Source organism: Vombatus ursinus, unplaced genomic scaffold (genome assembly GCF_900497805.2).
Source record: "Vombatus ursinus unplaced genomic scaffold, bare-nosed wombat genome assembly UNPS02014799.1, whole genome shotgun sequence".
Lineage (NCBI taxonomy): Eukaryota > Metazoa > Chordata > Mammalia > Diprotodontia > Vombatidae > Vombatus > Vombatus ursinus.
The window spans coordinates 28,263,662-28,289,147 of record NW_020954577.1 but is presented as its reverse complement, the minus strand read 5'-3'; the positions used below and the strand labels follow the sequence as shown (position 1 = coordinate 28,289,147).

General features: G+C 40.4%; 1 protein-coding gene across 3 annotated transcripts in view; it reads left to right on the top strand.

Moving 5' to 3' along the window:
* Positions 1 to 25,486, top strand: part of NEK11 (NIMA related kinase 11) — a 272,217-nt gene that overhangs the window by 209,226 nt on the left and 37,505 nt on the right. For all 3 annotated transcript variants that reach the window (XM_027872170.1, XM_027872168.1, XM_027872169.1), the window contains exon 15: positions 14,599 to 14,695. In XM_027872170.1, the coding sequence (XP_027727971.1) occupies positions 14,599 to 14,695 (97 nt within the window). The remainder of the gene's footprint in view (positions 1 to 14,598; positions 14,696 to 25,486) is intronic.

Sequence of the window (25,486 nt, the reverse complement as noted above, 5' to 3'; positions counted from 1 at the left end):
CAACTTCAGCAAAGTTGCAGGCTATAAAATAAACCCACATAATTCATCGGCATTTCTATATATTACCAACAAAGCCCAACAGCAAGAGATAGAAAGAGAAATTCCATTTAAACTTACTGTAGACATTATAAAATATTTAGGAGTCTACCTCCCGAAACAAACCCAGGAACTCTATGAACACAATTACAAAACACTTTTTACGCGAATAAAATCAGATCTAAATAATTGGAAAAACATCAGTTGCTCATGGGTAGGCTGAGCTAATATAATAAAAATGACAATTCTACCTAAGCTAATTTACTTATTCTGTGCCATACCAATCAAACTACCAAAAAATTATTTTATAAAGTTAGAAAAAATAATAATAAGATTCATTTGGAAGAACTAAAGGTCCAGAATATCAAGAGAACTAATGAAAAGAAATGCAGGGGAAGGTGATCTAGCCATTCCAGATTTTAAATTGTATTATCAAGCAGCAATCATCAAAACTGCTTGGTACTGGCTAAGAAATAGAGTGGTGGATCAGTGGAATAGGTTAAGTATGCAAGACACAGTAGTCAATGACTTTAGTAATCTATTATTTGATAAACCCAAAGACCCCAGCTTCTGGGATAAGAACCCACTCTTTGAAAAAAACTGCTGGGAAAACTGGAAAAGAGTATGGCAGAAACTAGGCATAGACCAAAATCTCACACCATATACCAAAATGAAGTCAAAATGGGTACATGATATAGATATAAAGGCTGATACTATAAGCAAACTAAGAGAGCAAGGAATAGTTTACCTGTCAGATCTATGGAGAACAGAAGAATTCACAACCAAACAGGAGATAGAGAATATTACAAAAGGCAAAATAGATAATTTTGATTACATTAAATTGAAAAGTTTTTGCACAAACAAAGCCAATGCAACTAAGATTAGAAGGAAGGTAGAAAATTGGGAAAGAATTTTTACAACCAGTCTCTCTGATAAGGGCCTCATTTCTAAAATATATAGAGAATTAAGTCAAATTTATAAGACTACAAGCCATTCCCCAATTGATAAGTGGTCAAAGGATATGAACAGACAGTTCTCAGATGAAGAAATTAAAGCCATTTATAGTCATATGAAAAAATGTTCTAAATCACTATTCATTAGAGAAATGCAAATCAAAACAACTCTGAGGTACCACATCGTACCTATCAGAATGGCCAACATGACAAAACAGGAAAATGATAAATGTTGGAGAAGATGTGGGAAAATTGGAACACTAATGCATTGTTGGTGAAGTTGTGAAATGATCCAACCATTTTGGAGAGCAATTTGGAACTATGCCCAAAAGGCTATAAAAATGTGCATACCCTTTGACCCAGCAATAGCACTTCTAGGGCTATATCCCAAAGAGATCACACAAATGGGAAAAGGACCTACATGTACAAAAATATTCATAGCAGCTCTTTTTGTGGTGGCAAAGAATTGGAAATTGAGAGGATGCCCACCAATTGGGGAATGGCTGAGCAAGTTGTGGCATATGAATGTGATGGAATACTATTGTGGTATAAGAAATGATGAACAGGCTGACTTCAGAAAAACCTGGAAAGACTTGTATGGTCTGATGCTGAGTGAAGTGAGCAGAACCAAGAGAATGTTATACACAATAACAGCCATGTTGTGTGATGACTAATATTGATAAACTTAACCCTTCCTGGCAATACAAGGATCTAAGACATCTCCAGAGGCCTTGTGATGGAAGATGCTATCCTCGCCCAAAGAAAGAACTATGGAAACCGAATTGCTAATTTTTTTCTCTTCTGTTGAGTTTTGTTTCCTCTTTCTGATGGTTCCTCCTATGGATTTTAATTTCTACTTACAACATCACTAATGTGAAAATATGTTTAATATGAATGTAAATGTATAGCCTATATCAGATTGTGCACCGTCTTGGGGAGGGTGGTGGGGAGGAAGGGGGAGAAAAATTTTAGACTCAAAAGCATATGGAAGTGATTATTGATAAATCAAAAAAAATTAATTAAAAAAATTAAATTAAATTTAAAAAATTAAAAAAAATAAAAAGAAGGGTTTCATGTCAGAGATTACTTTAGATTTGTTGAAAGTACCACAGTTTCCCAAATGCAATCTAGCCTGATCTTTTCTTCCTTTTCAAACCTGGGCTCAGGTTATTATCATTATTATAATATAATGTTAATATATTATATATTTTATGTATTCTATTAACATATTATTATGATATCAATTATCTTGGGCTGTTGATATCAAGCACGGTATAAGATAGAAAAACCAGAGATGTTCACCAGTGTCATGGAGAATATCCTAGGTGTCCCAGTGGAAGAGAGTGAAATACATCAGGTGGTCTTATCTCTGGATGGCAACAGGTTCACTGTATCAAGTCTCAGAATATCACAGGGATTCTGATCCATTACCACTCAAAAGACATCAATCTAACAATCCATAGAAGTAAAACCCAGAGGCTCAAAAACGCTTATTGCTCAGACTGTGGTGTGCATTTTGGATGGATGGCCCATTGACTCAATCCATAAGCACATATGTTCAGCAGTCTGGGTACAGAATTGAAAGCTTGTTACGCTAGTACAATTTCTTGGTCTTAATCATTTTGGTTGCACATAGTGAAATATTGCTCTGCAGTTTCATTTTTTTCTCCCTTATGTGGATCATGACTTTCTTTTAATGCATTGCTGGGCATCGACTAACAAACTGCACATTTGTTTTTCTATAATTCCAAACTAAATGATGCCTGACAAACTTAAGAAACCATTGTGCCCATGATTTAATGTAGCCAGTAATAAGAACAGTTGCCATTCCTGCATTCAAAAGCCTTGCAAAACCCTGAGCTAGTCCACATAACAGTACTCCTGGAACTTTAATTAGTATTATATTGTAAGTGCTTCTTTCCAGATGGGGAAGCTGAAAGTCCAAGTACTTATAATTTACTTTTCTGGCATCAGATTTAGAGCAGGGACTGTCTAACTTATCTTTGTCTTTCCCCTGGCACTTAGCACGTCATATTGGACATTTTTTTTAACCAGACCTGTGATTTCATGAGGGAACTGTCAGTAAGCCCCTTCTCTAGGGTTTCTAGTCTTACATAGAAAGGTTTAGGTGACTTGCCTCCAGGATCACACAGTCAAATTGTGTCAGAGGTGAGATCTGAACTCAGGTCCTCTTGCCTCTGAACCAGCTCTCTAACCATCAAGCTTTGTTGCCTTTCTGTAGGTACTCAGTGCACATTTATGAAGTGAATGAATGTTCTTTATCAGACACCGGCTTCTGCATTGCCATCATGAGTCAATCAATCGTGCATTAATTATTAATTAACAAATGTCAAAAGAGTAATGAGCTCAAAGGTACGCACTGAAGAATGAAGGCAGATAGGGAGAGGAAGTCATGGGTCTGAGTGAGGCTTAGCTTCTAAATCACAGATTCTTGATGATACTTTCCTCCTAGCCCAGCTGTTCTCTTAGCATATGTACAATGCTTTGCTAACCGTAAAGTGCAATATAAATGGGAACTATTCTCCTTCTTGTTATTTGAAGTTATGGTTGTGCTCTGTGAGAACAGAAATGATTACAGTGTGAACAGGGGGAGCTGCCATGGAAACAGCAGTCACTTAGTTAGAGGTAACCCATGGCTGGGAGGAAGTAGGGTAGGCATGAGAAAAAGTCAAGGAGGTAAGAGATTCAGCAAACAGAATCACTTCCACTTGGACTGTCTTAGGAAGATTCTGAAGATCACCTGGCAAGAGAAGGTACTGGACACCGAGGTCCTTTCTTGAGCTAAACCGCCAAACATTCAGACTCTGCTGCAGAGAGCACAACTCTAATGGGCTGGCCCCATTGTTCAAATGCCAAATGTACATTTGCCTAAAACAACATTCTATGGAGAACTCACACAAGGCAAGTATTCACATGGAGGTCAGAAGAAGAGGTACAAGGACTCTCTCCAGGTCTTTCTGGAGAACTCTGGAATCGATTGTGTGACATGGGAGACACTGGCAAAGGCCCGCCCATCACGGCGTGCCCACATCAAAGGAGGCACTGTGCTGTGTGAATGAAGCAGAGTTGTAATAGCTCATAAGAAACACAAGATGCACAAATTTAGAGATACTTCCACTGCAATTGTTTATCTGAACTATTTGTGCCGGACCTGTGGTAGAGCCTTCTGGGCTGGTATTGATCTGATTAGCCACAGTCAGACACATTGGACCTTGACCCCAACATAGTGATGTCATTTTTGACCTCTTTGAGAGCAAAGGACAACAACCAGTAATCAGCATGTACACATACACACATACACACATACATGCACAACACATACATGCATGCATACATATTTATATATGTATGCATGTATGTATGTGTGTATGCCCTATATGTATATGTATATGTATATATATATGCCTATATATAGGGCATATGTATATATGCCCTAATGAAATGTCTGCCCTCATCGAACTACTACTGCTTGAGGGGGAAATCTGCTTAGGAGAGAATGAAAACAAATAATAAAAATTATTTAATTACTGCATACCTTGCATTCATAATACAGCTGTCTCTAAAGAGCTTAAAGCACTTTTCATATTATTGGTTTTTTTTAATCAAATCTTCAAAACATCCCCATGAGGTTGGTGTCAAGTATTGTAAGCATCCTCAGTCCCATATTACAGCTGGAGAAAGAGAATCAGTGACTGAGTCTAATTTTTATGAAATATGAAATCTTCTCTTTTGGTCTTAGCTTCTTCCTCCCTTCCCAGTCTTCTTATGCTTTGTTCTCCACATACGCTATGTCCCAGTGACTCCCTCACATGCTCCATTTTCCCTGGCTGTCCTTCATGACTGGAGCTCTCCCTCCTCATCTCTATCTCCAAGCTTTCCTTCAAGGCTCTGCTAAAATTCTGCCTTCTACAGGAAACCTTTCCTGGTCCTCATTAATCTCAGTCCCTTCTCTCCAAAATTATTTCCAATTTATCCTAATTTATCCCGTTTGCCTGTTGTCTGCCTCATTAGATTGGGGGTCTCTTGAGGACAGGGAATGTTTTTGCCTTTCTTTGTATCCCTAGCACTTAGCACAGTGCCTGGCTTGATGAAAGATTGTTGACTTGACTGTCTTTGATAGAAATTTTTGAATCAAAAGCAATCCTTGGAGCACTTGCCCCTAAACCTCTGTTGCGTACATAGCCCATGTTCCTTGTTATCATCTTCATATGTACATGCCTTCTTTCCCCACGTGGATTGTAAACTCCTTTGGGAGAAGGGACTATCATGGTCAGTGTTGTCAAACAGAAATGTGAACACTTAGATAGAAACATGGGCCAGCTAGATGTCACAGTGGTTACAGCACTGGGCCTGGAGGCAGGAAGACTCATCTTCATGAGTTCAAATCCAGCCTTTGACACTTACTGGCAGTGTGACTCTGGGCAAGTCACTTAACCCTGTTTGCCTCAGATCCTCATTTGTAAAATGAGCTAGAGAAGGAAACAGCAAAGCACTCCAGTGTTTTTGCCAAGAAAACCCCAAATGGGGTCATGAAGAGTCAGACATGACTAAAAAATGATGGAACTGAGAAACGTGGGCCATTAAAACAATACATAAAGATCCCTGCAAGTTTTCTAGTAACTTAGAAAACCACATATGAACATTGCTTGTGCTCTGTTGTATTTTTATTTGTTTTGTTAAAGATTTCCCATTTATATCTTAATGTGGTTTGGGGCTACACTTGGAGTAGTGTTTGATGCCTGTGATATAGATGATAGAGTCTTAGAATTGGGAAGGGGCTTAGAGTTCCCCCAGGGCAATCTCCTAATTTTACAGGTGAAGAAACAGAGGCCCAGAAGAATTAAGTAGTTTGTCCAAGTCACAGAGTCACAGGATCTGAGAGCCTGGGGGGACCTCCGAGGTCATCTTTGTGTAGCAGAATAAACCTGAATCTGAAGGCAGAGTTTGGGGGGGGGGGTTGTGCTCAGTTTTTATTTTTTTGTTGTTGTTTTAACATTTCTTTTTTTATGTTTTTTTATTAATTTATTTTGATGTATCAACAATAACTTCCATAAGCTTTTGAGTTTTAAATGTTTCTCCCACCTCCCTCCCCAAGATGGTGTGCAGTCTGATATAGGCTATGCTTACACATTCCTATAAAACATGTGGTTTTTGTTGTTCAGTTGTTTTTCAGTCATGTCCAACTCTTGGTGACCCCATTTGGGGTTTTCTTGGCAGAAATACTGGAATGGTTTGCCATTTCCTTCTCCAGCCCATTTTACAGATGAGGAAACTGAAGCAGGCAGCATTAAGTGACTTGCTCAGGGTCTGGGTTCAATGCTGCTGTGTGAAATTCAGCAAGTCCCTCTCTGGGCCTCAGTTTCCTCATCTGTAAAATAAAGGGATTGGACTAAAAATCTTCCAAGGTCCCTTCCAGCTGCAAATATATGATCCTGTGGATCTGTTCTGGATTAAAAATCCCTTCTACAATATCCCCAGTAAGAGGACACCAGCACCATTTGAATTTTAGATAATTCTAATAATTTTTAATGAAGTTTATTGTGAGTTTCTCTCTCTCTCCATCTCTCTCTCTCTCTCCATCTCTCTCTGTCTCCATCTCTGTCTTTCTCCCCATCTCTCTCTCCCTCTCCATCTCTCTCTCTTCATCTCTCTCTCTCTCTACCTCTCTCTCTCTCCACCTTTCTCTCTCTCCCTCCCTCCTTCCTTTCTTCCCCCCTCTCCCTCACTCTCTCCCCAGATAAATACATTGCACATTGATCTGTTTACACGTTATAACCTTCCAGGAGAATGGAAGCTCCTTGAGGGGAGTGACTGTTTTTCATTTTGTCTTTGTATCTCCAACACCTGCCATAGCATCTTGCACATAGCAGGTGCATTGTTAGACTGCATTAAGACTTCATCTGTCTCTCACCACCTCCCACCTATTTTTCTACTTCTGCCCCCAGGGACCAAGAGGTACATATCTAACCCTCTTCTGTTTAACAGCCCTTCAGACAGTTGAGGATGGCTATTATATCCCCTCTAAATCTTCACTTCTTCAAGTTAAATAGCCATGGTTCTTTCAGCCAGTCCATGCATGGCATATTCTCCATTCAGTCCATTTGCTATCCTGGTTGCCATTTTCTGGATGCACTTCACCTGTGCCCTGACTAGAGCGGAGCATAGCAGAACTCCTGCCTCCATGACTGTGCCTTTGCTGATGAGCCCTCGGACAGCACGAGCTCTTTGGCTGCCATGTCACACGACTGACTCTCATTGACCTTAGAATCCACTAAAACTCCCAGTCTTTTTCATAGGAATTGTTGCTTAGCCTCCCTTCTCTAACTTGTGAAGTTGGTTTTTGAAACCCAAGTGTAGAACTTTGTTTTTATTCATTTAATATCAATGATACTTATTCATATTCATTTAATATGAATAATACTCATTCATAATACTTTATTCATTTAATGTGAATAATTTTCTCTCATTGAGTTTGGCCTAACCTTTCAGCCTATTAAGATTTTCTTGGATTTCAGTTCTGTTGTTGGCCATGCCTCTAGGCTTCACATTCCACCTAAGCCTTCATTCAAGTTACTGATAAAAATATTGAATGGTCCAGTGCTAGGGACAGATCCATGAGGGTCTTCTCTTAAGAGACCACCACACAAGTTGATTTTGGCTCTTTAACCTTTATTCAATCAATTCCAAATCCACCTAACTTTCCTATCATCTAGCCTTTAGTTCTTTGCCTCCAACCACAAGCATAGCATGACTTTGTCAGATGCTTTGATAATATCTAAGTATGCTGTGCCAGTAGCATTTCCCTGACCTATCACTCTAGTTATCCAGTAAAAAAAAGGAAATACAATTTATCAGATGTGACCTGTTCTTGATCAAGCCACTCTGGGCTCTAGCGATAATAGTTTCCATTTCTAAAGCTTTCCAAACCATCCCTTTAATAATATGTTCTAGAATTTTACAAAGAATTGAAGATCAGCTTAACTAGCCTTTAGTTTGCAGTATCCATTCTCTTTCTGAGACAATCAAGGACACACAGTCCTCTCTGCAGTCTTGCGGCACCTCTTCCATTTTCCATGATTTCTCAGATTGGCTCCTCCGTGGCACTGGCTGCTTCTTTCAGTACCCAAGGATGCCATTCGTTTGGGTCTGATTAGTTACACTCCTTGAGGCCACTTACTTGCTGCCTGATTGCCTCTTCATTTATCTTAGGTTTCCTTCTAATCATTTTTTTGTTTTAAGCATCATAGTCTAAAGATCATTCTCATTAGAAGAGAAAACAGGAACAAAATTAAAGTTGGATAGTTCAGCTTCCCGATCATTGATCGTTCTCTCCATCCCATTTACCTGAGCAATGTTACTCTTAGTTTGAACATAGCTTTAAAAAAACCCTATTCGGTGGTCTTCAGCCCTGGTGTGTAGCTCGGGCTGGGATTTAGTGCTGTTACAGGACTATGCTGTTCTTTTGGGTCCGTGCTCGTTTACTTGGCCTTGCTCCCATTTTCTAGATGTCTTCATAAAATCTGGATTTCCAGAGTTTCCTGAGCATCCACATTGGATTCTTCAGGTAGCTCTCCCTTTTTCTTCCTCCTCAGAATCATTTTTGCTCATGTCATGGTGTAGTGGAGTAGAGGCAGGATCACTTGGTTCTGAGTCTCACCTCTGCCACACACTGGGCAAATCATTTAACTTCTCAGTGCTCTAGGGAACTCTATAATTTACAGAGAAAATGCTGACATCCATTAATAGGCGTTACCTAGCTCCCAATTGGAGTTACCTCATCTTGTAGTTCTCTGTACCAGTGAAATCATGGTTGCAGCTCCTATCTCCTGTTCTTCAGAATTCATTCTTTTTTCGGTGAGGATATTAGAGTTAAGTGACTTGCCCTGGGTCACACAGCTAGGCAGTGTCAAGTGTCTGAGGCTGCATTTAAACTCAGGTCCTCCTGACTCCAGAGCCACTATGCCACCTATCTGCCCCTTCAGAATTCATTCTTGAGAGTTTCCATTCTCCTTGGGCAAACTTGCTCCTTTCAAGTATTAGACCATCAGAGCCTAGTCATCCCTTCTGATAACACTTTGGAATCAGCTTCCCCCAAAATCTATGGTGCTACACGGGGCTGTTTTCTCCCTCCCCCCCCCTTTCTCTCTCTCTTTCTCTCTGGTCTGCAACATTCTCCCATGATGACATCATTTTTTATTTTTACCTGAGTTAATCTTCACCCAAAATGTGTTTCATCATATTTCTCCCCTCTGGTTCCAAGGCTTCTTCACATTAGTATGTCTTTTGAAATATCTATTTTATTATTATTGATAGCTTTTGTTTACATTTGTTTACATAATTTTCATATCTAACATATTCTTTTCTTTCTCCTCCCCAGAGGGCTGCATCTTTTAAAATATACAATCTGTAATCTGTCTTCTCCTTACATCCCATATCTTTTTTTCCTATCCTATTTCTTTTTAATAAAGTGTACCTTTTCGGTGCCAAAATACAGTCATGGGTCCTATCCCACCTAGTCTTGGGGATACTTATGAGGATAAGTTTGCCATCTTCTGTTAGGAGTTATTGTTCACCATATTAATGACCCTTATTTTGATGCCATGGTTTTATTTATGGCTTTCTTGGATGTTTCTCCCAGCAAGTTGAGTGGCAAAACTTTGAAAGAACATGAACAATTGTCATGTGAAATGGGTAGGCATGGATGCTTTGCAGTGTGCATCATTGGAGGGAAATCTTGAACTGATAAGATCCCAGTTACATATGAGTATTTAAGCTTGTGTCAGGCATGGCCTTGGCACTGAGGATACAATGATAGGAATGAACTTACACACTTTGAAAAGCACTACTGCCATGGTTCATGGCGGCATAAGGGTGACTCTGGGTTTTTGAAGACTATGTCAATGTAGGCAGTAAGCTCTTGAAAGCTGGAAAGACTATGTGCATGTACCTGTGGATGGACTGTATGTGTGCCATCTGAGGACCAGTCCATCTAATGTTGGCCCAGAATGTCAGCCTGATCAACTCATGAAAGATAGTTGACTGAAGTGTGGAAGGGCCCTTACGTGTACTGATGAATGGAGTGCCCCCATGGATGAACTCTACCATTTGAAGTATTAATATAAGTATTAAAATAAGAAGTCAAACAAAAGTCATTAATACCAAACACAAGAAAGAAAACAATTAAAGTTGTCTGAACTTTAATAGGTTATAGGTAAATAGGATGGATCAAAAATCTCTGAATAATTTGAGCTGTGCAAAAGTGGAATGAGTTAACTCAGTTCCATTTATCATGCTAAGCTCTGGGGATGTAAAGACAAGTAAAAAAAAAACCAGCCCTGGCTTCAAGGAGCTTACAGTCTAATGGAGGGGCAATACGCAAGCTATTATGTACAAGCAACATATATATATGTATATATATAAATGTCTTATATATGTATCATATATACATATGCATGGCATGTATACAATAAATTGAAGATAATCTTAGAGGAAAGGCATTAATGTTAATGAGGTTTGGGAAAGGCTTCCCGTAGAAGGTAGGACTTTAGCTGAGACCTGAAGGAAGCCAGAGAAGTCAGGAGTCAGAGGTGAAGGAGACCGTTCAAGGCATGGGGGACAGCCAGTAAAAGTCCCTGGAATCAGGAGATGGCGTGTCTAGTGTGGGGAACAGCATGAAGGCCGGTGTTGCTGGATCACAGAGGATGTGGGCAGGTTAACGTGTAAGGACACTGAAAAGAAAGGAAGAGGCCGGGTCACGAAGGACTTTAAAGCCAAACAGAGGATTTTGTATTTGATCCTGGAGGTACTTGGGAGCCATTGTAGTTGTTGGAGCAGGGGCGGGGGAGTGGCATGGTCCGACGTGGGCTGTAGGAAGACCAGCTTGATAGATGAGTGGAAGGTGGACTGAGGTGGAGAGGCTTGAGGGAGGCAGACGCCCCAGCAGCTATCGCAGTAATCCAGGTGTGAGGTGACAAGGGCCCGCACCAGCCTGCTGGAGGTAATGTAAGAGGCGAGAAGGGGACCTGTATGAAATGTCTCAAGATTAAAGAGTTTCCCCTCCCTGGAGGGGTTGGACTTCAGGGACTCCCAACTTCTTTCCTCCATCAGAAGAGAAAACGAAGGTCAAATGTGAGAAGAAAGCAAAGGACAAGAATCCGAAGAGGTCAGGAGTAACAAATGATGATCAAGAAAGGGACAGAATAGAAGAGAAGGGAGGATAGCAGAGAGGTGGAAATGTCAGTGGATCATATGGAGTAAGAATGAAGGATTGAGAGGAACTCATGCAAGAAATGCAGTGAATGAAATAGGAAAGATGAAAGAGTTTATTTAGGCTGAAATTAACTCACATGACCAGGCTGCTGCCTCCATTCTTAGCTCTCTTTTCTTCCTGCAAAAGGCCTAGTAAATCCTACTGAAACCCTCCTCATCCCCTGTGCTTTTGCCGGCGGCACCTACAATTCTTAGAAGCCTCGGTCTCTAGCAGGTGTTATAAGAAAAGACCAAATGGAGATCCTCTTTTTGTGTTACTCTCCAGGCATTGTGAGCTCTCTGCTCTGGGAAGTATCAGTAGTTCAGAGATCCAAGATATTGTCTGTGTGGGTGTTCTCTGCCTCCCCTTTCTCTGGCCCGCTCCCTCAGGCCCCCCCACCTTGGTGGCTGGGGTTGCTGTGGCCGAAGAAACTAACGAATTTCCTCCTTGAGATTATGGAGGCAGGGCCTCGAATGCTGGGAACGTGACCTCTCTCCAGAGGATTTCCAGTTTGGTAGGGCCAGCCTGGGCTTGTTTTCCTCTGTGCAGCCTTCATGCCACCGGAGGGTCTTAAGATCGTAGCTTTAGAGCTCGAAGGGACCTTAGATGCCATCAAGCCCAATCCTGTCATTTTACACATAAGGAAACTGAGGCATAGAGCAGTCAAGTGACTTGCCTGTGTTACACAGCTAGTGTCTAAGGGTAGGATTTGAACCCAGTCCTGCCCGACTCCAAGTCTTGTTCTCTGTCCACTAAAGCACACTGCCAATCATCAGAAGAGGACTTTAATGGAGATTGCTTTTTATGGTAAAATTCGTTTCAATTCATGCTTCTCACCGAGACCTGTACTTACTGGTGTGAGCTGTTTGGGGTTGACCTTTCTGCAGCCTACTGACACAATCCACACCTTACGAACAATTCCCTTCATGCTGCAGAAACTTACGGTGGTAAGTTCATATTGACTGTGAAAAGGAGAGAATTGATTTCCAAAGTTGAATTTTAAAAGGGCAATGTGAGTCAGTTTACTTTTCCCTAAACCGAATTCTTCCTCCCCTATTTGAGCATTACCTTTGTGTAAAGGAACCATTTTTATCTCTTGGTAAAGAGTCAATTCCAAAGTCATGTAAAATATGGGAGGGGCATGCACACGCGTGTGCGCGCACACACATACACACGCACACACGCCCCTCCTCTCACCCCTGGCGTTTAATCTTGCTGTCATCTTCCCTGTACAGTCGTGGCCTGGGCTGTTGCTGTGTTCTCATCAGGAGGCTGAGAAAGGGTGGGTCACTGTTATTTCACAAGAGCTGCTGTTCGTTTCCCACTTTCCCAAGGGTGTCAAAAGCTACGCCAGAACCCTAATTTCCAATCTCCTATTCTTTTCTAACACATACGGCTCTAGCTCTCTTGTGCTTTGAAATCTGTTTGGCTTCCAAGAAGGGGCTGGGGGTGGAGGGGAGGAAAGGGAGACAGGGGTCCTATTTTTCCTCTTCCTGAGACAGCTGGCGATTACTCAGGGTTTATGCAAATAAAGGTCAAAGCCATTTCCTTGACAGGGTGGTAAGTGTTTCAGTCTGGTCGCTGCTTTCAGAAAGGCTCCTAAAATTGCCAAGAAAGGTACATAAGGAGTGAGCTGAAGGTAAATCTAACCTCAAGCATCATTACTAACCAAACTGGAGCGACACAACAATTTCTTTTTTGACATTTCCATCTGGCCTTTTCGTAATCTCTGTGTCCTCCCCCATTTCTTTACAGCACTCTGGTCTAGTGAAAAGAGTTTTGGATTTGGTGTCAGAAGCCTCAGTTTTCCTCACCTGCTAAAGGGGGTAATAGAAATAATAACTGGCATTTACATACAAGATTTATAGATCATAGATTTAGAAGGGACGTTAGAGGTTCTCTGGACCAACTCCTTCATGTTATGGAAGTTAGCCAGGTAAGTCTTCTAGCTCCAAATCCTGTCTTCTTTAACTGCATCACATTGCAGATTACACGGCTCTTAAAGAATGAATTAGCAAGAATAGATTGTTGTTATTGTTGAGTTGTTTCAGTTGTGCCCAACTCTTTGTGACCCCATTTGGGTTTTTCTTGGCAAAGATACTGGAGTGGTTTGCCATTTCTTTCTCTGACTCATTTGACGGATGAGGAAACCGAGGCAAACAGGGTTAAGTGACACGTCCAGGGTCCCACAGCTAGTGGGTGTCTGAAGCCAGATTTGAACTCAGGTCTTCCTGACTCCAGGCCCAGAGCTCTATCCACTGAGCCACCAACCTGCCAAGTATAGATGAAATGTCTCCTATGTTAACGTGTTAGGGACTTGGGATAGAAATATAAATTACAAGGAATGTGACTGGATCCAGAAAACAGCAGATTATCCTGCCCTTTTTAGTGGGAAGGTTGGGATTGATTTGATTTGGTGACTGTTCTGAGGCCTCTTTATGCAATTGGTATGGGTAAGATCATACAATTTAGGATTGGAAGGGATTATTAGCCTCATTCTGTAGACGAGAAAACTGATTTATAGAAAGGTGAAGTAATGTCCCCAGGAGGTAACACACATAGAAAACAGTAGAGCTGGAATCCACTTTCAAGACTTCTGATAATAAATGATACAGACAGGACCTCATCCCTTCGAGAGAAGCCTCATCAACCTTAGTGAAACAGCGTTGGATCCAGCCTGTTGACTTATGTAAGACGAAGGGGAAATGCCATTATGCAGGCCATCACAGCAAGAAGCATCTGTGCTTTCTCCTGGCTTCATAGGGTACTTAAGCTAAGGGGGAATTATTTAGTAAGTCAGATACTAGTCCTTTTCAGACTCTGCTGCTTTCCATGACAAATCCCCAACTCTCTGCAGCCCATTTGGATCCCTTGCTGACATCTGCCATACCATGCTGTTGAACTCCCCCAGCTATCAACATTCCTTTCCTTTGCAAAAACAACAATTCCCCCAAATCCCAATAAAGGAGGCAAAGTAGAAGCTAATTTTATAGGGAAGAGAGATACCTAGATAAACCTAATCAGATAACAATGCTCCTCTCCAAAAACATTTCATTTTCTATTCACTTTTCGTGTCCACTTTTTTTCTTCTTGCAAACATTCCCCACTTTGAGTAATGTGGTTTTGTCTGAGCAATCCTTGAAACAACAATTGGTCCTGGAGTTCCTTGTGCATATTAAAACTGTAAGTCTTCCTGTCCTCTGGAAGAAATCTTCTCCACGCATTTAATAATCAAGTTCATCTTTAATTAATGTAGCATTACCTTGCCACAAAGGTGAATTCTTTTGTGTTTTCTGATTGCCCTTGAGATTGAAGCTGGGTCTGTGCATTGATTTCTAGGTACGAGGAGCGTCACCAGATCAGCTCTAGTCTTGCCCCAGGGACCAGGCCCTCTTGACTGCACTGTGTCCAAAACCAAGATGAAACTCATGAGAGAGTAAGTAGTGTGTCGCCATATTGGATGTTTGTCCAAGTTACAACAAATATCAGAAAATCTTGGAATGTTATTCTAACAAATGTATTTCTAAAAGAGGGGATTTGCCCAAGGACAAATGTCTATATTTGCCTAAATAGAAGTTGAATTGGTTTAGTAAAAAAAAATTCTGTCAAGAAGTTCTAAATCCACCATGTCTGAATCCCTTTTTGGAGTCACTGGAGGACAGAGATACCCAATGCCTACCTCGAGTCATTCCTGTCTGACTCCACAGATTTATCTCTTGAGTTATTTTTGTTTCCTGTTGTGTTATTGAGTAAGTGGTTACATGTGAGCTAGTCTTGGCACAAGAATCTAATTTTTGTGTTAATGAGTTTGTCATTCTATGTTGTCATCTTGAGAAATGGTCTCCCAAATTGGGGTTGGGATCAGTAGCCTGACTCCAAGGAGTATATCATCAACCCATTGAAGGGTGGGAAAATAGTTATATGTCATTCTCCCTGAAAAAATGACTGTGGGACTTGTCTCAAACACAACCCCACCTATTCTTATCTCCCACTGTTCTTCCACTCTGTCCCCTTCCTCAGCAGTCAGGCTCCCAACCTCCCATCCTGTGAGCCCGTGTAGGCCTGTGAGACAGTTATAGGGTAACCATTGCTCAGACCTCTATAGGCAGTGGCTGTGTGGATGCCATTGAGGAAATCTCTCCCTCCTCCTCACTAGTATACCTATCTCCCCTCCCTCAGATCATCGTGTGGCTGCAGCAGGCCATCACTGGTGTGTGGGCTCTGAATTCTGAGTCAGTGGCCAAGGAAGAAGAACCACCTCTCCTTTTCTGGAGGTGGGGGGGGGATAGAATGAATCTTGAAAGATAAGCAGACTCAGATGAGTTGTGTTCTACATCTCAGATCTCGTTAGGTTGTCCCCCCACAGAACTTCTGCTTTTCCCAAGCATCTTTACTTCTGTTGAGGGCTCCATCACATCCTTCCAGTCCTTCAGATTCACCACGCCAGTGACCTCTTCAATTCCTCCTTCTCACATACCCCATGTGTGCTCTCACTTCTTCACTTAACTAACTTAACTTCTATAGCATCTCTCACATCAGTCTCCTCCTCTCTCTACTCACACAGCTACCTCCCTAGTTCAGGCCCTCATCCCCTCTTCCTTGGACTACTACAACAGCCTCATATTTAATCTGCCCCCTCTCCGTGCCATCCTCCATACTTGTCAAGGTGAATTTCCTAAAGCACAAGCCTAATGATATCCTTCCTCTGCTCAATAAACTCTTGTTGACTCTAGATGAAATTTTATTTCAACTGGATGTCATCCTTTTTTAATTCTGTTTTTGTACTTTGTAACTTACATAATAATACCTGTACCTGTATAGAACTTGAAAATAAGAAACTAAATACATATTGGGAAGTGTGCTCAAAACTTCTTTTTCTGCTACGGCTGTGTGGTCAAAGTAATTTGGAGGCCACTGATCTAAAGAAAACTTGGAAAGGAGAACAAGACGAAAGTTATTTTCTAATCCAGTACTGATTAATGTAATTAGATGCTTTGTACAATCAGATCCTTTATGACCTAATACTGTTGCAGGGGAAAGAGTCTGACATTTAGAGTCCAAAGAGCCTGGATTCAAATCTTAGCATTTCTACTTAACATGTGTGTGACCACGGACAAACCCCAAGTTCTCTAAGCCTCAGTTTCCCTTCTGTAAAGTGAAGAGGTCAGACTGGGGAAGCTCTGATATCCCTTCTAGCTCTCAATCAAAGAGCTTATGAGAGAGACAAGAAATACCAAATATTTCAAAGTGTAAATTCAGAATGACTCCAATAATCTTTTCTAACACCAATGCTGTTTGTTAGTTGGAGATCTTTGTTAAAACAAAATAAATATTTGCCGGTCTTCTGATTTATAAATCTCCAGAAAAGAGAAATGGGAGATAATTCACTTTTTTGGTTGGTTTCTTGAATCATCATCAGATATATTGTCTTACTAAGTTTTCATTACTTTGGCCAAGTGCATGGCAACCTGTTTTTTACTGTATTGTGAAATGCCATACATAAGTACAGCTGAAATCCATCTGACAATATAAATTATGACAATACTTCATATATCAGATAGCATTTATTTGTTGATGGTCTTTTCCCCTAATCATTCTGCAAATTTATCGGTTGGTTTTTAATATGAGTTAGCAAAGTTTGGGGCATACTTGTACTAGGGAAGTTTTGAAACATAAAAGCAGAAGACTCACCATCCTATGATGTTTTTCTTCCTATTACAGAATCTGCCTATTTTTGGCAAAATGATTCACACATGGCAATGGAAATTTTCTTCTACTTATCACACTGGATGAAATTTAATAGGGATGAGTGCAAAGTTTTACACTTGAAGTAAAAAAAAAATCAGTCTCACAAGTACAAAATGAAAAAGGTGGTTAGAAATTTGTCTGAAAAGCTCTGGGGGTGTTAGTGGATTGTAGGCTCAGTTTGGCAAAGGACACTGGATAGGCACATGATGGGTATGAGCAGGTCACAACGTATAACCAAGAAAGAATTATTCATGAGAAACAGCATAAAGAATATTATTAGAAACAAATATGACTGGAAAGGTAGTGGGCCAGTCTGATAGTGCGAAAGTTGACTTTTCACTGACTGACTGACTGATAAACAGCCTTTATGGGAAAACATGGATAAGATTATGAAAGATGACAAGCCATAGATGGGTTATGATCTGTCCCATTGGAGGAAGTCACCATATCAGTGAGATTACACATCCATTAAAAGTATCAGAGAAGAAATTGGGTGTTCCTTTTCAACAGAATAACTAAAGGAAACACAAAAATATTGTGATATTGAATGTAAAGGACTAAACTCGCCGATAAAATGAAAAAAAGTTACAAAATAGATTAAAAACCAGAATATGCTGCTTATAGGAAACCTTTTTCATCTAGATTAAGAATATATATATATATATATAATATGTATGCATATATGTATGTAATATATAGTATATAGTGTGTATATATATATATATAGAGAGAGAGAGAGAGAGAGAGATGTGTGTGTGTGTGTGTGTGTGTGTGTGTGTGTGTGTATGAAGTTTTGTCCTTGATGGCTTTGTGAATTTTTTTGTCTTTTTTTTTTTTCTAATTTGGCAAAGCTAAATTGGAGACCATAAGGAGAGGTCATTACAGCAGTATAGAGTAGCTAAGTGAAGACAGCCTCCCCTAGCTCTTGGATTTCATAATTCAATAACATATGGATTTCAAGAGCATCTTTCTTAGTATTTTCTTGATAGTTGCACTTTAGCTGGCATAAAATTAAATCTAGCAAAGAACCTTCAAGTATGACAGTGAAGAGCAGACATAATGCCGGGACTTGTACTTTACAGAATTTTGATAAAAGAAACCAAATTTGGGTTCTCAGTGGTCAGCTCATGGTCATCAACAGCTGAAGACCTGCACTTTCTCCCTTGGGGAGACTTCTTTGGACTTCTGCCTTATGGCAGCTAGGTGGTGCAGTATGAAGAGTGCTGGAGTCAGGAAGACCTGAGCTCAAATTCTGCCTCATAGAGTTATTAGCTATGTGACCCTAGGCATCCTGAGCCCTGAGGCTCTCTCAGCCTCAGCTTCCCAATCTCTAAAATGGGGATAGTACCTATCTCACGGGGAGGTTGTAGGGTCAACTGAAATACTGTGTAAAGTGCTTTGCAACTTCATAAATGCTAGTGATTGTTATTATTATTATTATTATTATTACCCTTCCATGTCCATAGTTGGGGTACACAGCTGGACACTTTCATTCCCTTTACAGTTGTTACCACAATTTTTCAGATCATTGTTCCTGGCTTATAATTATATCACCCCAAATGAATCCAGTTATGCCTCTTAACATGAAAAGCACCTGGAGAATTTCTCTCTGAGCTGGGGAAGAGACTGGAAATTGCTCTTCTCACCTTTGGTCCTGATTGTGTGCATTCAGACTGTGATTAGCTGCTCTACAAGAAATGAATCAGAATGCTTGATTAATCCCATTTTCTCAAGGAGGTCACCATAAGACTGTTCTCCCTCCCTCCCCCTTTCCCTTAGAGCTCTCCTGGTCTCAGACACAAGAGCACAGATGATGATGAAGACAGAATTAATAAACTTTAGGATTCATCATCTCTGGTGAAAGCAGGACAAAACGAAACTCTTGGTATTTAAAAACAACAACAACAACAACAACTATGGGAGCTCTGAGTCTCTAGTCTGAGTAGAATATATTTATAGATCTCCAAAGTGCCCCCCTAGAATCCTCCACGTCATACTCCTGTCTCATTTCCTAAATTCCTGATTCCCAATTGGGAGAGAAATGCAGCACTTTTTCTCCCCTTGTTCAGATATGTGATTGTCAGCAAACCACCTCCTCACCCTATTCCTGATGAATGATATTAAGAACTTCAGAGAAATAAAAAAGAGCTTTCTCATAAAAAGGAGGAGCCCTGTTCTCCAGCCTCCCTTCCACAAAGTTAAGACCTTAACCTTGGTGCCTCTGTTGACACTGTATGTAGGGGAACCCAGAGGAATGATGAAACCATAGAAAGTAACTGAAGCTGGTGTAGAAGAATCCCACTACTGTTGAAACATGCAGAAATGTCATTTAGCTGGGAAATGTAAGGAGAAAGGAGAGTGGATACTATTGCCGGTTGGATGAAGACTGGCCATAGTCTTATTGCCTTTGGTCAGAATTGGTTTGGCAGAATAAGACAGAGGAATACAGCTGTAGGTGTGTGTGTAACCCAGAGAATCTTTCCTCCCAAAAGTGTTTTATCTGCTGATCTGCTGAAAAGTCATCTAGAGAGAAATTGTGGAATGTCTGGGAATCTTAGGCAACGTGACTGTTCATGGTACTTACCCTGGAGTGTAGGGGATTAATTCATCAGAAGGGCAAGTCCGTGATGACACAGTAATTCAGATGCAGACTAAAGGTGATATATCTGATTTATTTGGAGCTAAACACAAAATAGCTGATTTAGCAAGAGACTAAATGTGAATGATGATGCAGGTGGTACATTCCTGGGTAGTTTCTGGTAAATCCTGAGCTGAATAGTTTAATGAGACATAAGATAACAAATCTTGTCTCTAGTTTCTCTCTGTCTGAAGAGGACATTAAATGAAAGTACATGAGAATAGAAAGATTATTCAGGTGAGGCTTTCAGATGACCATCTGTTGTTTGATCTGACCAGTGTTGATCTAGCTAAGTGGAAGATTGTTAGCTGGTGGTCAAGGCTATAACCAGCAAAATTTGACATTGAGAGTAAACTTCACAGAATACATCTGGTACAGGTAACATGACACAATCACAGATCAAAATTAAAACAGATTAATAGGTAGAGGGCAGAGACCTGGAGACCTTGGCTCCTATAGGCGGAGACCCTGGGACATTGTGAGAGGTTACTGCTGGGGGGATTTCAGGCTGAGGTTGAAGAGAGAAGCAGAGAAGGGCTGGGCCAGGTTATGGAGGAGCTCACTTGGGGCACTGCCATGGCCCTTCTGGGCGCATGCTATTTTAACTAAAAAAAATTACACACACACACACACACACACACACAGAGTTCTGAGTTGTTATTTCTTTATGCTCAAGGAGTGTGCTTATTTCTGAGTTTCGGTGCTTTAGGGCAAAGCTCTACTTACCCTCTCTCAGTTGTTTTGTGGCTGGTGCAGGAAAATATACTCCACAGCTGTCCTTATACTTGCCCTGCCTGGAAGCCAAACAACCAGTAGTTCTATATCAAACTGCTGCTCAGTGGTGACATGAGCCCCCCACACTCTCTATGTACTGCCTGCCACACTCAGTGGGCACTGATTGGGATCAAATGTGTTTTAAACTATACAGAAGAGAAAAGCCCACTTAAGAATCTTGAACAGTTAGAATTTGAGAGTCTAGTTAATGAATTTGTATTCTATACAAAATATCTTTTTTTAGCAGCTCTAAGCATCGGAAGTCACTTGAAAGGATAAGATTGAGTTAGTGCTGAGGTTGCCAAGGGAATTCTCTCTTGATTGGGATGATGGGGAACAGTGATGGGGAAACATGATGCACAGAGACAGCACATGTCTGCAGTCTTTCCCTTTTTCTTCCTCTGCTGACTGTGAGGAAGGTAAGGTGTAGAGACTGTGAACAAAGATTTTAGAAAGCCAAATATAGCTTCTGCTTAGAAGAAATACTGATACTTTCTCCTAATAATAAGTAAGCAAATAGCTAGTTTTTTATGTCAAAATAACTAGGGTGGAACAATGCTAAAAATAATATCTCAAAATTAAATAAACTCCCCTCACCTTCTATGAGGTAATGCAAATATTCTCATTTTACAGAAGAGGAAACTAATCTCAGAGATACTGTGTCTTATTCAAGGTCACAGCTGATTTCCTTAGTTTAATGAGATACACACTAGAGTAAGATGAAAAGAAATACACTTAAGTACAAATTGAATATCTTCTTCTGTTAAACTTCCATTAAGCTGTCATCTGACAGCTGAAGTTTAACAGAAGAAAGTATTTAATGTGCCATTGGTTAGAATCAGAGACTTAGCATGAAAGAGACTTGGAGATTGTCTATTCCAACCCTCTCATTTTACCGATGAAGAAACCAAAAACCAGAGAAGTTAAGCATCATCCAGGTGTTAAGTGCCAGAGCCAGAATTTGAACTCAAGTCCTCTGACTAAACACAGGCAACATTCTTCCCAATAAATATTGTTGAGTCCTGCTCCAACTGTACTTCTCATGTTTGTGTCCTCTCCCTCTCTTTATATTTCCCTCTTTTCCTTCTTTCTCTCCCTTCCTCCTCCTCCTCCTTTTTCTTCTTTCCATTCTTCTTCTAGTTGTCTCTCCCCCCCTTTCCCTCTCTTCCTCCCTCTCAATCTCCCCTTTCTTCACCCTCTCCCTTTCTCCATCCTTCTCTGATATTTGCTTAGGTATAGAAAGCTTTATGAGAGGCAATGTAGCATATAGGAAACAGTATTGGAGTTCTAAGATGCAGACCCTGGTCATGTCCTTAAATGATTTACAGTATCACTGGACGAATTTGATGATCACACATTTGAAAAGATAACAACCCTGCTAGGCAATATATGATAAATCAGACAAGTGATAAAATGGAGGAGAAATAGAGCTCACTTTCATCTGAAGGGATCAGATCCTCCTAACTCCTAGAATGAAACCTTTTCATCCATGTGATCTCCTGTTGGACAGCTAGGTGAGGCATAGATAGGATAGAGTTCTGGACCTAGGGTCAGGAAGTTTTAAATTCAAATCCTTCTTCAGCCTACTGTGTGACCCTGGGCAAGTCTCTTAACCACTGTCTGCCTCGGTTTCCTCATCTGTAAAATGGGGATAATAGTAGCACCTCCCCCTCCCTCAAAGTTATTGTGAGGATAAAATGAGATAATATTTGTAGAGCATTTTGCAGAGCTTAAAGTGCTATGTAAATGGTGGCTATTTCTTGTGACCCAGGTGTTATTACTCAGTACTGGATCATGAGATAGGGTTGCCTGATAGAGGAGCTCAAGCAATTTTTGGATGGCTGTGATTTCAAGAACAAGGATTGCCCTTGACATTAGACCAAGCCTGATGTTATGAGTAAGCACATCTTGGAATGACATTCTTAGGCAGGTGAATGCAGTGAAGGTGGTTTGGTATTGGACTTGGAGACAGAGATCTGGCCACTTGTATGACCTTGGGCGAGTTGCTTAGCTTCCCTAGGCCTTCCATGAAATGAGGGGTTTGTATGGTGAGGACATTAAAACTCTATTCCAGCTCTGAATCTATGTTTCTTTGAAGTGGCCAAGGCATGGTTTATCATATCAGACTGGATTTATCAATTTACATTTATTAAGCAAGTACTTACTATGTGCCAGGAACTGTGCTGAATGCTGAATGATCCAAAAAGAGGCAAAGGACAGCCCCTGCCTTCAAAGAGATTACAGACACCATCAGGGTTCCCTGTAGTAATGGAGGTATCTCCTATCTATGTCCATTAGTCTGATCAAAACTTTTCTTTGACTGACGGATAGTCAATAAAAGCTATAATCTGGTGGAAATAATATTCCAAGCAATCCTATATTTGCATTCATTGTCTGGATTCTTAAAAAAAATACCTTGTTAATTAAAAATGATCCTTTTTTTGTTATTAAAAAGAAATGGATGGAGGGAGCAGGGGCTTCCTTTAATGACCTTCTTGTCCACCTGACCACTTCAACACATGCAACTTGGACATGTCTCTGATGTGTCTGTCCGTGTTGTCCTTGGACTTTGTAAAACAATGCTCATGTTTATTCTTCATTGCTGATGTTTTCAACCCTAGTTAAGTGCATAAATGGAATATGATGTTCTTGTGTTGTTTTCAGTAAGGCTGTACACAGCATCTACTATTTCCATTTAGGGAGTAATCAGCATTATTTTGAAACAATTCATCATGTTTATGATACATTTATAATAAATTACTACAGCTGTTTTCTTGGCTATTTCCAAATACCTGCAATCTGCTCAGTCCCGAGAATTACAGGTGTGGCTGAGTACCAAAGATTGAACAGGAAATCTCTGTTTATAGCATTATTAGTTGAACTTTGTATCTAGTGAGCTTTCACCTTGCCATGTTAGAAACAGCGCAGAATTCAGCATGAAGCCTCTTATTTTTATTCTATGGGGAATAGACCAAATGTATCTTGGCTGGTTCTCTACTCTTGGTCTTGTCCCCCAGGCCCTCTATGGGAAAACTTTGATGATGGGGCATATGAATGTTGAAAAAAACTTCTAAGACATTTGGGACTCTTCCTGGTGTTGATCTCTCCCAGCCTCCATTTTTACGCACTCTAGCTTTTGAACTACTTCCCCATTCATTGATCCCCACAAGTGTTCACCATCTTAGATGCCACTCTGGGGATCCAGATACCCAGGCCATGCTACCTTGCCCCTGAGGATCCCAAAGTCTTAGTCTTCCCACTTGCTGCTGGTGTGGGTTCCTATTAATAATAATAATTAAGAGTCATATAGTGCTTATTATGTGTCAGTGCTTTAAAATTATTATCTCATTTCATTCTCACAAGAACCTTAGGAGGGAGGTGTCTCTGTTCAAAGCAGATCATCGTAAGAACTTTCCAGGAAGACATGAGGAAAGCCAGCTTGTTATCGAAGTCTCTGTGATGAATTCATCAGAGACAAGTCAAATGTATTTTCCTGAAGAGGATCAGCATCACTCCCTTCATCTTTGTTGAACTGCTCTTGTCTTGCCATTACCTTGAGGATCTGCTTCTGATCTTTGGTGGCTGGCATATCCTGTCTTTCTCTAACAATCAGTCACTAGGGTGGTTTGGTTTTGAATATCTCTGTTCTCTACCTTTGTCACATCAAAAAATATGTGCACCCTTAGTGAAGTCAAGTCAGGGCTTGGGTGGCAATGGAATTCCTGCACTGAGAATTTCAAAAAGGGCCATGGAGCCTGGGCTTTCATTTTGTCTCACAAGGGGGAGAATGTGTAATTTGCAGTTTGTTGGTGTGGTAAGGAACAGTTCTCTGACTCTGGAAAGTTGTTTGCATCCTTTAAAAACGTGTATTAAAATGATGTAGGTTCAAGAGAAGCAGGTGAGAGAGAACTCATTCTGAGGTTGCTGCAGAGCGTTCATTAGTACCACGTGGACTCAAGGATTCCCTTTCTTTCTCACAATGCTCAAAATTTCCCCAAGACTTAGCCCAGTGCATCATTAAAGAGCCTACAGGAGGCTCTTACTTATGCAACCAACTTCCCCAAAGTTTATAAGCCATTCTTCCAGTCAGATAAATACTCATTTGGGGAAACTAAATTTTTTTCCTCCTTTGAATGTCTTTTTCTGCCCTTCCTATTTTAGTAATAACAATAATAACAATAATAGCTAGCATTTATATAATACTTCAAGATTTCCAAAAACTTTATAAATATGTTATCTCATTTGATCCTCATAACCCTGTGGAGTATTATCCCCATTTTACAGATGAGGAAACTGAGGCTAATAGAGTTTAAATGGCTTGCTCAGGGTCACACAGCTAGTAAGTATATGAGGCAGGATTGGAAATCAGGTCTTTCTGACTCTAGTTCCAACACTATTCACTGTATCACCTAGCTACCATCATTTTTTAGTAACATATTTTATTTATTACTTATTTATATTATTATATATTATATAGAATACTATAATTTTATAATATATAAATATAACATATTTATATGTAATATATTTATGTATAATTTATGCTATATGTATATTATGTAAATATAATATTAATATTGTGATATATAATTTTATAATAATACAATTCTTGCTTACCAGTCCCAGCAAAGTTCTAGAGCTGTGAATCAGCAAGAGTGAACTTTTCTAGTCGTGCCTTAGCATTTATAGAGTGCTTGTTGTTTGCAGAGGACAGCTGTTGGTGCCACAAGGAGCCACAATACAGATAGAAGTTATGGTTCCTGTCCTTGAGGGACTTAAGCTCTGTTGTACGTTGGTAGATCTTGAAGTTGGAAGGATCACAGAGGCTGCCTCCTCCAGCCTGCACCTGAACATGCATCTCCTCTTAAACACCCCCAATAAAGGATCATTCAGCCTTTGCCTGAGTACCATTAGTGATGGGGAACTCATTATTTACTGAGCCAGGCCATTCCATTGCTGGACAGCTCCAGTTGTTATGAAGTTTTTCCTCATATTTTATTTTTTGTTGTTGTTGTTGTTGTTGAGGCAGTTGGGGTTAAGTGACTTGCCCAAGATCACACAGCTAGT